Raw genomic sequence first — 12906 nt, 5'->3', positions numbered from 1 at the left:
TCTGTTCATTTCATGTGTACGAGATTCAATACAATGTCAAAATTGTGTAATGTTATCATTCACACTGTTGCAGGCCTACAAAATGATGCGGCGTCCGGGGAGTTCCAGTGGGGCAATATTTAACATGCAAACAATGGATTTTTTTCAGGTTCTCCTGATGTGTCACCCCCCATGATAAAACGCAGAATATGACGTCGATTATCAAACTCCATTGCTTCTCTGGGGTACAAGGAGAGAGTGCACCATGTTACATGCTTCAGGTGGATGAATTTAGGTTCCTGTTGGATTGTGGATGGGATGAAGACTGCAATCCAGAAACACTCAAGGAGGTGAAAAAGTGAGCAAATAGGTTGTGTTACTATTGACTAAGCTTTTTTCATTCCATATGTGTCAATCTACAGTTCTAGGTGTCCACCTCATCGAAAATTACATACAATTTCACAGTCAGTTCCACCACAGACTTTTGGATGACTGGAACAGTCACACTTTCATACCCTACCATTAAACATTATTTGGGTGAGGTTCCCTGTATTTTTGTTTGATTTCAAATTAGCAGACAAAAAAACCAGTGTAAAAAGGCTCTCTACCAGAAATATTTTTGAAAAGTAAAAGTTCTCATCCAGGAGATTATGGTTAATTCTCAGCTACAGCAACGATTTCTTTTCTATGAATTTTCAGACACCTCCACCAAATTGATGCAGTCTTGCTGTCTTACCCGGATGCTCTCCACCTTGGGGCTCTGCCCCATCTAGTCGGGCGTTGTGGTCTCTCATGTCCCGTTTATGCCACAATTCCTGTCTATAAAATGGGACAGATGTTCATGTATGACTATTATCAGTCTCGTCACAACACAGAAGAATTTGATCTCTTTACTTTGGATGATGTGGACGCTGCTTTTGATAAGATCATCCAGCTGAAGTACTCCCAGACAACCAACTTAGTTGGTATGTGAAGCATCTTTCTCTTTTGCTACATTTTATACAATTACTGAGTGGAACCTCCCTTAGATGGTCCCACCTTTGTTGTTCCACTCAATTTGTCCTCTTTAATCAGGACTGCTTTATCAAGGACAGCATTTGTTAAACTCGATGGTGTCCTTAATAGAGAGTTTCTCCTGGCTAAATATTAACCTACGTGTGAAACTTTTGGGTCATAAACCATTCAAAAATTTGTTTGAAATAGATTGAGAGGGTGCAGTCAAGCTGATTTTTGGATTAGAGAATTTGAAAAACTTCAGAGCAAGTGCATCTTGTTGATGAAAAAGGAAATTAAAAATTACTTGAAAATAGTATCAATTGCTGCTATTCACAATGTTGATTTATGTAAGTTTTCTCCACTGCAGGAAAAGGTCAAGGTCTTCAGATCACGCCACTACCTGGAGGGCACATGATAGGTGGAACCATTTGGAAGATCGTGAAGGATGGGGAGGAGGAGATCGTATATGCTGTGGATTATAATCACAAAAAAGAGAGGTGTTAATTGACCACTATTTCCAGACTAGAAAATATACAAATAGCCAGATATTGTAGGACTTTGAATAAGATTGATGAAAATCATCAATACGCCTACTACCTTGGCTTTTATGGCTTTTATCAGAAATTCGGTTCTTGGACAGCTGTGTCCTATCATAATTTTAGGAAAAAAAGGTATCCAGTATGTTCTGCCATTTTTTGGTTCGGTTTAATACATGAGTTTATTGCCAATTCATTGTGCAACACTTATATCTCTGTGTTTTGCCTTCTAGACATTTGAATGGTTGCGCTATTGACACCATAGTACGGCCATCTGTCTTGATCACTGACGCTTTCAATGCCACCTATACCCAAGCAAGGAGAAGATTACGAGATGAGCAGCTGATGAGTAAGTCTGGTTTAGGAGAAATGCTAGATCTGCATCAATGTTTACCAAAATCAACCTTGTCACACTATATTCAGAAGTGTTCGTCTGTAAGACTCCATTCTGTAGACGCTTAAAATGAAATAGAAGGTTAAAAACTGTTTGAGTGGAAATATATACTTATCAATGTCGGCCATATTGATAGAATAAGCATTTGGTTGCATAAATGAGGCTTATTGACTTGAAATATTGAGTTGTGCTATCCTTATTATCCTTAGTATTTTCAGAAACTTATTTCGACTCCTATTTGTTTGGTTAACTTCTTCATCTACATTGTATTTTCTTTTAAGCCAACATTCTTCAGACAATGCGTCGAAGTGGCAATTGCCTTGTAGCTGTTGATACGGCTGGTCGGGTTTTGGAATTGGCTCAGTTATTGGTGAGTGTTTATTTCCTGTTTCAAGAATCTTCCTTGCCATAATCAATTCTTAAATCCACCAAGCATGTGAATTTTTCTTCAAAATCAAACAAATTTTAGATCCAAAATAGTGATAAATGATAGGATGACGTGTATCAAATCTTTGATGTAGCAAAAGTTACCATCTTTTATGTTCTCACTCCCTCATGGTCTCATGGTACTTTTCTTATGTGATATGGTAATATATTTGATGTCTGCACAACTTCCTATTAAGAGACCTTCTTTTACATTTTGATTTGTCTTTTCAGGATCAACTTTGGAGGAACTCCGAGTCTGGCCTGATGGCCTACTCCTTGGCCCTTTTAAACAATGTCAGCTATAATGTGGTTGAATTTGCTAAGTCACAGGTGAGAAACTGGAAAAGAATGTACAGTGGAACCCCGGTAACACGACCACCCAAGGGACTAAGCCGAAGTGGTCGTGTTACCGGGGTGGTCGCGTTAGTGAATTTAGGAATCATAAGTAGGTTTTCCCGCCAAAACATCGTCCTGCTGTGTGTACATTGACATGCATTAATGACTACGCCACCGGGTGATTCGATAATTTTGTGTGTATATTACGAATAAAAAATCATTTTCTTGAGTGTTTTGCGTTTAATTTGCAACTTATGTAAATGAGTAAATAAACTGACGAGAGCTAATTTGACCAAACATTACATTAAAACTTGAGCATGCTAATTAGAACAAGCATGTAATTCACACCATCGGCAGCTGCCCTTCTTGATGTCAAGCTAATATTCCCGCTAACATTGAGAGAGGTGATGTGAGAAGATGTTGAGAATTCTTCCTGATGTCTTCCTGCTTTAACATCAGCCAATTTGAACTGGTACTGATTAAATCATCTTTTTAATAACGTATTTTATCAACATTACGACGTAGTAAGCATTCTTTACTTTGAGTATCGGTACTCTTACTAATCGACATAATTTATTTGTCCTAAAAACTACCTGTGCATGCCTCTTGACATCATTTAATACTAAATGATGAAAAAACAAGCCGTGAGTCGAAAAGAAAGTTTATTCTTCATTTTATTTGCGCTTACATTTGATCAAACCTTGGAGGAATTATACTTGAAGTATAGTTCCTAAGATCAAACTCACTTACACATCATTTATTTTCATATGGATTCCCATGGTCATTGTGTTCGAGGTGCTAATTATCAACACGGATTTGCGAGAAGGTGCCAATTGATACCATGCAGTCATGGTTGATTACGGCAATTAGGCCTCATGGTCGCGTTAGCGGGGTTAATTTGCAGTTTGGGACCGACCAAGCTGGTGGTCGCGGTCTGGGTACCGGGGTGGTCGTGTTAGCGAGGGCCAGTTAATGGGAATTAGAGAGAAAACCATTCGGGACCGGAGAATTTTGGTCGTGTTCGCGGGGTGGTCGCGTTACTGAGGTGGTCGCCGACCAGGGTTCCACTGTATTGGCATTACAGTCAATGCATATAGCATAATAGTAAGAACAAGTTTAAAACTTGTAGCAATTCTCTTAGAGACAATCCAATGGGAAAACCCTTCACTGCACGCACAACAAGTTAAATACAGGTGATTTTTAAAAAGGTACGAAATTGCATTTTTAAAAGTCGAATTTTTTAAATGTCTCTGTAGGTCGAATGGATGAGCGATAAAATCATGAGGGCCTTTGAGGACCGCAGAAACAATCCATTCCAATTTAAACATGTCCAGTTATGTCACAGTCTTGGAGAGTTAGCAAGAGTCCCGGAACCTAAGGTATGTTGCTTTTCTTTATTTTCTTAGCAATGAATAATAACTAGGACACACACAAATCATGATGTCACTCTGTACCATTTTTGGCTTATAACACTAATATTGTTGCAATTGCATGAAACGGCGTATTTGCGACCAGAACTTAACAGCCTGTTAATGTTTTTTTCCACATTGGAAGCAAACATTTTGTGTGTTTCTGATTGTGTTTTGATACCTTGGTGCTAACTGCTATACCAAAAGTTGTTGTGTTTTCAGTTCAGTCAATATTTCATAGGTGGCACTTCGAGGTTCTCACAGGAACTGGGGTATTACCTCTATCAATTAAAGGCTCCTCTCACTAAGCTTTTCGTGTCCGTCTGTGCAAATCAAGTGGGAGTGAGATCTAGAGGCAAATACGTTTGGAGGCCTTGATAATCCAAGATGTCGGTTATTGATAATACCAGTGACTACAGTGTTGACAAATATCATGCTGTCAAAAAGAATTTCACCAGTTGTCTTGCAATATTCCCACCAACCTTGGCAGATTTTATCAGCGATGCCTCATGGTCATTGCAGGGAGAGAATAACAACTTTTGCTGAAAAAATGTCTTGATTTATTCTGCTTGTTCCCCCATCAAGTAAAAAATGTATACTTTTACCACTTCTCTTAAAATCTGCTACAAAGCTTTCTGTACCTATTTTGCCCCCGGTGTCTTTAGGAGAGTGCTGATAATCAACAAAATTGTCAGTTTGTTCAGCGTCAGTTAATATTGACAGATCTAAAATCTACACAAGTTTGTGGTTTTTAACATGATAAAGATTGGACTTCAGGCAATTTCTCAGAGAAAGGAACATGTTTTGTAGCAGTTCGTATTGATTTTAGTCCATGTGACCTATTCTTGTTTGCTAAAGAATCGGTCTACTCTTTTGCTGCCAATGTTGCATCTCTGTCGCATGCACTTTACACCAGTGAAAATCGCCTAACTGGCTCTTAATGTACTGTCAAGAATCTGTTACCTAATGAGCCATGCAGCTTCTTTAGACTGCCTGTTCACAATCAGTTGGACATGTTTTAGTGTGATCTACGAACCTGACACCAGACACGTAAAGCTGACAGATCGCTAAAGGAATTAGCAAATGTAGATCACACAAGGTTTTCTCAAAGTAGACAAATGTGACTTACTTCCTTGGCATGCTAATAGTGTGGTTTAGTTAAAAGAGGCCCAGCATGCCTTTCTTTAGTTTCATTTACTCTGTTGTCGGCGTCTTGTGGGAACTTCTTAGCGTCTAATGGTTCCATTAGGCAAGTCGAGAACTAATACAAGTGAGTCTTTGCATCCATCGCTGTCCTAATCTATCACTGATACAAGTGTCCTGCATCGGAATTACCACATCTGAACCATCCGGAGAGTGTGTGATCATTTGATTGATGATACTTAAATAGATAAGGACCAGAACTCATATATACTTGACCAAATGTTATTGGTGAGTTTATCAGTTATTGCCCTGAGATGAACCAATCTATTAGGCAGTGCAGTGGCTCGCTGATGTGTTTGGCCATCAAAGACGGGGGGCGTCTGCAATACTTCATGCGATTTAAGGTAATATCTTGTTTTCATTGACCACAGTAACCTTATTGATTTGACCAACTTGTCAACTCGTTGGTACATTTAGACGAGATTCTTGTTTGTGTTCACACCTTAGAGTAGACAAACATTCATATTCAAACAACTGGACCAACTTTTCTTAAATCAGCTCTAACTATCTTATTTACGAATCATTTATCATGATATCTGTTTCTCAAATAAGTGAGTCTCGTGGACCCTCAGTCTCTCTCCTCATAAGGTCATCAATTCACTTACAAGAAATTGGTCAGGTCTGACCAAAACGATTTAATGGAACTGTAGAGAAGGCAGAATCAGGATTCATGTGTTTCGGAATTAGGGCAAATTTGTCATGGCGTCTGATTCTCATTGGTGTGATTCATGGAGGTCATTTATCACCTCGATTGAATGAGATTGGTCAAGGCCGACAGGGTCGAAATTAGAAATTGTTTTGTGATGGCCTGGGGACTACTTTTGGACATCAAGCTACTATGAGTAAAAGATCTGATTGTCAATGAGCATTACTAATACATGGATCAGTCTCATGGCTAAAGTATGTCTTCAAACCCTGATATTCTTAAAACTGTCTATTTAAAATCTGTCTGAGAACGGTCAAGATATGCCCCACTCAGCTCTAGTTTTAATCTTGGTATCATCTTGGATCAAGATCTGTTCCTCCACAGCAGGATGTTCAAATTCTAATTTAAGATGTCCACCAAGAATATCCCCTTGAGCCTATCGGACAAAGTCTTGCCAGCAGTTCATCAGTCACGATCCCATCTCATTCAAGTGATCGATGGTGATTTTGTGTCACCTTATGACTCCAGACTACCCGGGTTAAATTAAATTGGACTGACTCGTCTCGACAAAGGGGAGCCAGAGGTAAATACCCTGGTTAGCTGGGCACTCAGTGTCAGGTCTGTCTTATATTCTGGAATTCATTCACCACTTTCCTTTGAATGATTCATGGTGAGCTGAGATTGTTTGTAACTGAGATTGTAATATTGGACCTACCATTAAGATTGTTGAACCTGTCTTTTCTCTGCTCCTACAATTCCTCTTTCGTCTTACATTCAATTATTGGTCATTTTACTTGCCAATTTCTACTGAATGAATGGTTTGAAGTTTGACAAGCCATTTGTCATGATAATTCCCCTGGGTACATGTATCATTAATTTGATTTATTACCATGTATCTCACTAATTAGGTCCAATTAGTTGAAAATTAATCATTTCCATTTGATCACTCTTGATCTTTCGTCCATCAGTTACATTCGAGGACTGTTATTGAAATGAAATTACCACCTTGAGACATCATGATGAAGGGCTGTAATTCATGTTGTATTGTTCTTATTCCCAAAGTCAGTCATGGAGTGGACTAAGTCGAATTGTCATTCTGCATTTCCATTTCTACTCCTCTCCCTATTTCTGAGGAGATCATTATTTTCATATACATAAAGCAAAAACAGACAAGGCGATTCACATATGAATTTCTTATACACATGTACCAGTAACTTAATTTTTTATTGCAGAGTACATTATATTTTACAGTATATTTTACCTTCATACTTATCTCTAATGGATTGGATGTACATGTATGTCCTTCAATACACAATAAAATGCAATGTGGGTATTCATAAAAGCTGTAAGTTTCTTAGGGCAAGGCGGAGAAAATACCAGTAGAATTTGATCTGCAAAAATATTATTGGATGCATCTTTTGTCCAATGTTCACCGCTCTTGAAATAAGAATGGTATGTATCGTCTTTATTCATACCAGGGAGGTCCAAAGGTGCAAAATATTAAAAAAGCATGCATGAAATTGTTGATTTGAGGTTTGCAGTGCAGTGCCTGGGTGAAATTGTATGTCAGGCAATAACATGAACAAGGGCTCTACAGACACGGCACCTGCGATCATAATATTGCATGTGTACTTTCTGGTACTTTCTTCACAAGTTCAGTGCAGCGAAATTCGCAGATCAAGAATCACTACGACTGGAAACATTTATGAGAGGTTTTCAGATCATGAAAAACTGTTCTTATGTGAGCTGATTTGTTTAAAGCCGTTTGATGTTATTGGAAAGAACGCAAAATGCCATTGCTAGGTTTTCCGACAATCGCAATCATGGAGCTGCACACACTCATCCAATGCTTTTTCTGTAGGTCTTGTCTTTGATGATGATATGACAACTGGAGTACATCAAAGTACAGCTCAAGGAAACTTAGGTGTGGCACGTTGAAATCCCCAACACTTGTAGTGGGTGTTTCTTGCCCATTATGTCACCTTCTTCTCAATAAAATATGAAACAAATGTATTTTCTCGTGCCAATTATCATGAAATAGAACAAGATAGATGGGCACTGCACCAGCCGTTTGAAGAGAGGTCTTGGAGAAAAATCCTTTTGATTTATTTTGCTAATGCATTTGCAACTGAAGAATAGCACTAAGCTTTTTGAGGGTTATACATTTTAGTATTGTTCAGTACCATCTCCTTTTGAGGTTCTGGCTGAAATACAATACTATTGCTCTCTCTTCCCTCATCATGTTTGTCAATACACAACCTAGACAACTTCTTTCAAGCCTCTCAAATATATTCATAAGAATGGTCTTTACACATGTTCATATTCCTGTAAGAGGACTTAGCTGTTGCATTGCACTGTAAAAAATACGAAGCTCATTGAACAACGCTAAACAAATGCAGATAGGAAAAGCTTTAATATTGTCAAAGTTGTCCGACCCCCTGCATCTATCTGTTTTGACTTGCAAGTTGAAAGTTTCTCTCTTCCTCATCCCTTTGCTCCTTACTGCAGCCTTTATCATAAAAACTGAGAGGATAACCTTTTATGTTCACTTTGTGATCGACTTTTGTCAATTTCATAATGGCATTTTATGCTCACATCTAAATACAGATGTTCAGGTGATTTTACAGGTGATCAATAAGACTTTTTAATTGGCATTTATGGCTTTTAGTTTGTACTCGTTGACTTTGTCATCCTATGTGTGGGCAAAAAGAGACGAGGCTTTTTAGCGCCTCAATGCCAAATGCCCTAAAATACGCTAAGAAGTCATGAAAATGAATGAAAATAACATTTTCTGGGGGTGAAAGGGCACTTGTTCTGACCTTTGATGCAAATGTACACGCGGAACAAGAAAATGTGACCAATCTTATGCAATTGAGAGGCCTGTTTTGTTCAAAGGCTGATATTTGCTCTTACTATCCAGTACATCTTAGTATTTCAAAGGGCCGTTTTTGAACTCTTGATCTTGACTAACAAGTTCTGATAGCTCTATCTGTAACTTATTTGCTGTGCTACGTGTTGGGATAAACTGGACTGAATAAACTCAGAAATTAGATTTTCTCGATGGTCCAAAACAGTTTATTATCATGAACAGTCTGAACAGCAATCTCTTTTGCATTCTTGACATCATTCTCTGAGTGTGATCGCATATCATTTCCAAGCAATATCAGTTTGCCGTTACTTTGGGGTGTAGCATAGCCGGCCTTTCAATTTCTGTCTTTGTAAATCTGAGGTTCTCTCCTGGTCAAATGGATAAAAGGAGCATATTTCTAGTGATATTTCTCCTGCAACCTAGCTCCCACATCTTTTGCTCCCTTGTTTGAGGAAGATCCAATGACGTAGCTCAGATGATTAAAAAATAATGTCAATAATGGTAATAAGTAGGAGATCATCCTTGATATCATGTGCTCTCTCCATCTGTCCAGCGACCAAGTCCTAGCCCTCGATTGATTCCTTTTACTTTGATGGTAGCTGACATTATCAGACTCTGTTAGTGACAGGGGATTGGAGGGTTCCATCTCCACCAAGGTTTGCTGGAAGCGTCTGACATGTTTTTGACAAAAGTATGTCATTGTTTGGAGGATTGTGGCAAATTAATTTCAGTTGAAGACTCTGGTGGCATTCAGTGCCCTCAGCAGGGATGAAAGGACTGTGCTTGATCTCTGGCATTCCGGGGCGGTATATTCTGCTGGGGGATAAATCTGAGCTCTGACTCAATCCAAGGCTTTTTATTTCCCAATGTCATTCCACTGGCAAAATGAGACCATCAATGCCCCACGCTCGCATTTAATGTAAGAAAAGGGTCTTGGAGGCTGAGTGGGTCGGTTGATATGGCAAGAAAAAAAGGTTCATTTATACAGGTGTCTTTGTTTTTTTGATGGAAATGTTCCAATACTGCTCCCCTTTATAAAAACTGGCAGATTTCCGGCAGTCCCTGCTGATGTATATCCTGAGATTGCCACAACTGTGAAAGGAACATCTTGCATTCGTAGCTGTCTGCAATTTGGAAAAAAGATGCTCTTTATGATCCAGCCGTCATGCTCTTTATGATCCAGCCGTCTGCTTTTTTTCCTTCTTGGCTTTGGAGTTTTGGAAACTTTTTAGCACTCGATCATCACAGAGGTGGTGGTGATGTACCTTTTGAGGCAATATCTACATAACTGATCAAATACTGTACTCATTGGACCCTCGTTTCCTTTGATATAAATCACCTTATTTGTAGAGCTTTCCATTTGGTAACATCATGTTCAATCAAAGATCCTCATACACACTCTGCTATAATCTGCAATGGTTTGACAATGAAATCGATGGAAAATTGGTTTGAATTGACTCATCATCGGCGTTTTCTCAAAATAGCCATGTCATTTTTGAAATAAAGCAGTTGAAACTGAAAAAGATAAAATGACATATCTACACTATCATACTAGTACGCTGCTGCTCTTTGCCTTGGAGACATCACAAAGACTTCAATCGACTTTTTAGATAGTTTGGAAAGGTTGTCTTTTAGAAGATGGCTCAATTATTTAGGTCCATTTGATAAGGTATTTAAAAATTTGTTTTTTGTCTTAGAGGTATCTATAAGCCTCTGTAGGCGTATATTGTTTAAGAACATGGTTTGTTTACGTTGTAAAATCTTCCAACACTTATATTGGCCATATTGTCTTTTGATGGTATTATAATTCTTGTGTCAAATTTAACTTCTGTAAGCTCATCTCATGACACAAAAATCTCTAGGATGCCCGACTCCAATTTTCACCAAAACTCCATGGAAATATTTGTTGCATTATTTCGTATTCTTTTCATGTACGTTTGACACCTTTGATAAGAGTGGAAGTGTAAAAACATTCCTTGTCGTTGCTGCACCTTCAAGTTCCTCCCCATTATAAGACAAGGCCTTTGAAAGTTATTTTTGAACTGAACCTGTGACAAAAGTTTCTATCAAAAAGATTTGCTCTCCTTCTAATTCTATTTCCATCCACCTTGGTCACAATTTCAAAGGTGCAAGAAAAAGCTGTCTTGCCCTGTCTGCTTGCAATGTCCTTTTCAACCCAGCAACCCAAGAAATACCTTTGGTGTGTGTCAGTCTCAAGTTGATTCCTGCACACCGTTGATTGTATATAGCCTCGGTTCCTATCGATTTTTTGTGGAAGTGCCTTTTTATGATCATTACCTCCCGAATGCCCTCAGGTGTTCCGATCTGGTGTCATAGTTCGCCTGATTGGCCGTTCCGAGTCTGTTAAATTACTGTGTAGTTTGATCTTTCTTATGAGCTTTTAGCCAGTAATTGATAGGCTGAGAAAAACCGATAAATACGGTGGTCAGGATCGAGAAGAAAATGAATGAAATTGTATAGGTAAGAATGATGAAATAAATTTGGTGTACAGTTTTCTTTTGGCATTTTCTTGCATGCTATTGGTTGCCAAGTCATTATATGTATGACCTGTTTCCATCACAAGCGGGGTCATTTTGGGCTCAGCTGGGCCTCATCATTTCATTATTGAAGAAACAGGAAGTAGGGTATCGTTTACACAGCTTTAGTGAAATATTAGCATGCAAGGAAGCATTAAATGGTTAATAAACATGCCCACAGGCAGTGATTGTATATCAGGAAAGCTCACAGGAAAGATTGCCTCAATTTATGCGTTGAAAGTGACATGGCCGGATAGACTTGGCAACAACTATCTAGTCTGTTGTGGTTCCTTCCTGAATGTTCCCACTGATAAATTTGAAGACAGTTCATCAATAATGCAGCAGTCATTGTAAACCCTGTCCCCCCTGGTCAGGTTATCAACATCTTTTATTCACAGAGGACTTGAAATTTGAAATGAAGTCATCAAAGATCATCACATTTTCGACTAGTTTTTCTCTGATTATAAGGAACTTTCTGATAAAAGTGATGAGGAAGTCAACAAGTGGTTATTAATTCTACATATTTATCAGGTCCACAGAAAGTCGTCAGGTAGAAAAAAACATTCGGTCGGAACTTAATTCCACCAGGAGTGTACAGACATTGATGCTGCATAAATAAGTGTTGTTTGAATATGTGTCAGTTTCAGGTTACATAAGACAGCTTGGCTGAAACCCGCAGGTACCAAATCACATGCTTTTTTGGGGTCTGGAATTCAAACGGAACTCTACCAAGTATCAAATGGATTGAAATGTCAAAATCTGCAATTTGTGAATGGGCTACTGCACTCGTTAAAATGTTATAACCTGTGAAAATGATATGTGATGTGGCACATTTTAGGCAGGTGGGTTTTTTTCATGAAAATTGATTTGTTGAAAATCAGTTTGAATTTGAACTAGGGACAAACGTGATTCAAACCTGTCACTGAGACTAATATTTGAAAATAGCAGTGTGCCTTGGCTGAATTTTTTAAAGCTTAATGTCCATGCCCAACTTTAACATCAATATTGAAAACTTTATTTTATTTTCGAGTATAAAATCTGCCAATCTTTCACCGCTTTTTTCCTTGTCTCTTTTCAGGTAAGATGATGGCCCTGAATGAATTTTTAATGAATGGTAAGTACCATTTTTGGTTTGAAAGTACTGTCTTTCAACCATCTGTGTGTGAATCAGGGCTTACCAGGTAAGTGTCAATTAAGTGGAGAGTTATGAGTGAACAGTGTACAGATGATGTCGTGTAGCTAATTTGACAACACCATGCAATCATACTATCTTATCCTTTAAAAAAATAACAAAGAACATAGAACTGAATTACTATTTCTCAGACTCCTCATTGGAGAACCTATATATATTTTGACTCTGTTTTGTCAATATAACCGCTCCTAATTTTGTTTGATACGCCAACAGTAATACCCATTCAAATCAGAGCGGACACAATTAATCAGATCAAGTCATTTCTGTACCACTACATTACACTTTACAGTGCAAGTGAACTCGTTCTCTATTGTGGAAAGGATACAATTACGTTCCACATTGATTTCAATGTGTCTCCTCTATCAAATAAAGGAAGTTACTCC

General features: G+C 38.4%; 1 protein-coding gene across 3 annotated transcripts in view; it reads left to right on the top strand.

The window, feature by feature from the left end:
* LOC135484165 (cleavage and polyadenylation specificity factor subunit 2-like) overlaps positions 1 to 12906 on the top strand; it is a 93071-nt gene that overhangs the window by 475 nt on the left and 79690 nt on the right. For all 3 annotated transcript variants that reach the window (XM_064765358.1, XM_064765359.1, XM_064765360.1), the window contains exons 2-8: positions 149 to 337; positions 679 to 944; positions 1343 to 1472; positions 1745 to 1860; positions 2187 to 2275; positions 2563 to 2661; positions 3924 to 4046. In XM_064765358.1, the coding sequence (XP_064621428.1) occupies positions 189 to 337; positions 679 to 944; positions 1343 to 1472; positions 1745 to 1860; positions 2187 to 2275; positions 2563 to 2661; positions 3924 to 4046 (972 nt within the window). In that variant the 5' untranslated portion in view covers positions 149 to 188. The remainder of the gene's footprint in view (positions 1 to 148; positions 338 to 678; positions 945 to 1342; positions 1473 to 1744; positions 1861 to 2186; positions 2276 to 2562; positions 2662 to 3923; positions 4047 to 12906) is intronic.

This window comes from Lineus longissimus, chromosome 3 (assembly GCF_910592395.1).
Source record: "Lineus longissimus chromosome 3, tnLinLong1.2, whole genome shotgun sequence".
NCBI lineage: Eukaryota > Metazoa > Nemertea > Pilidiophora > Heteronemertea > Lineidae > Lineus > Lineus longissimus.
Note: the sequence above shows the minus strand (reverse complement) of the source record. Positions and strands in the feature narration are given on the sequence as shown.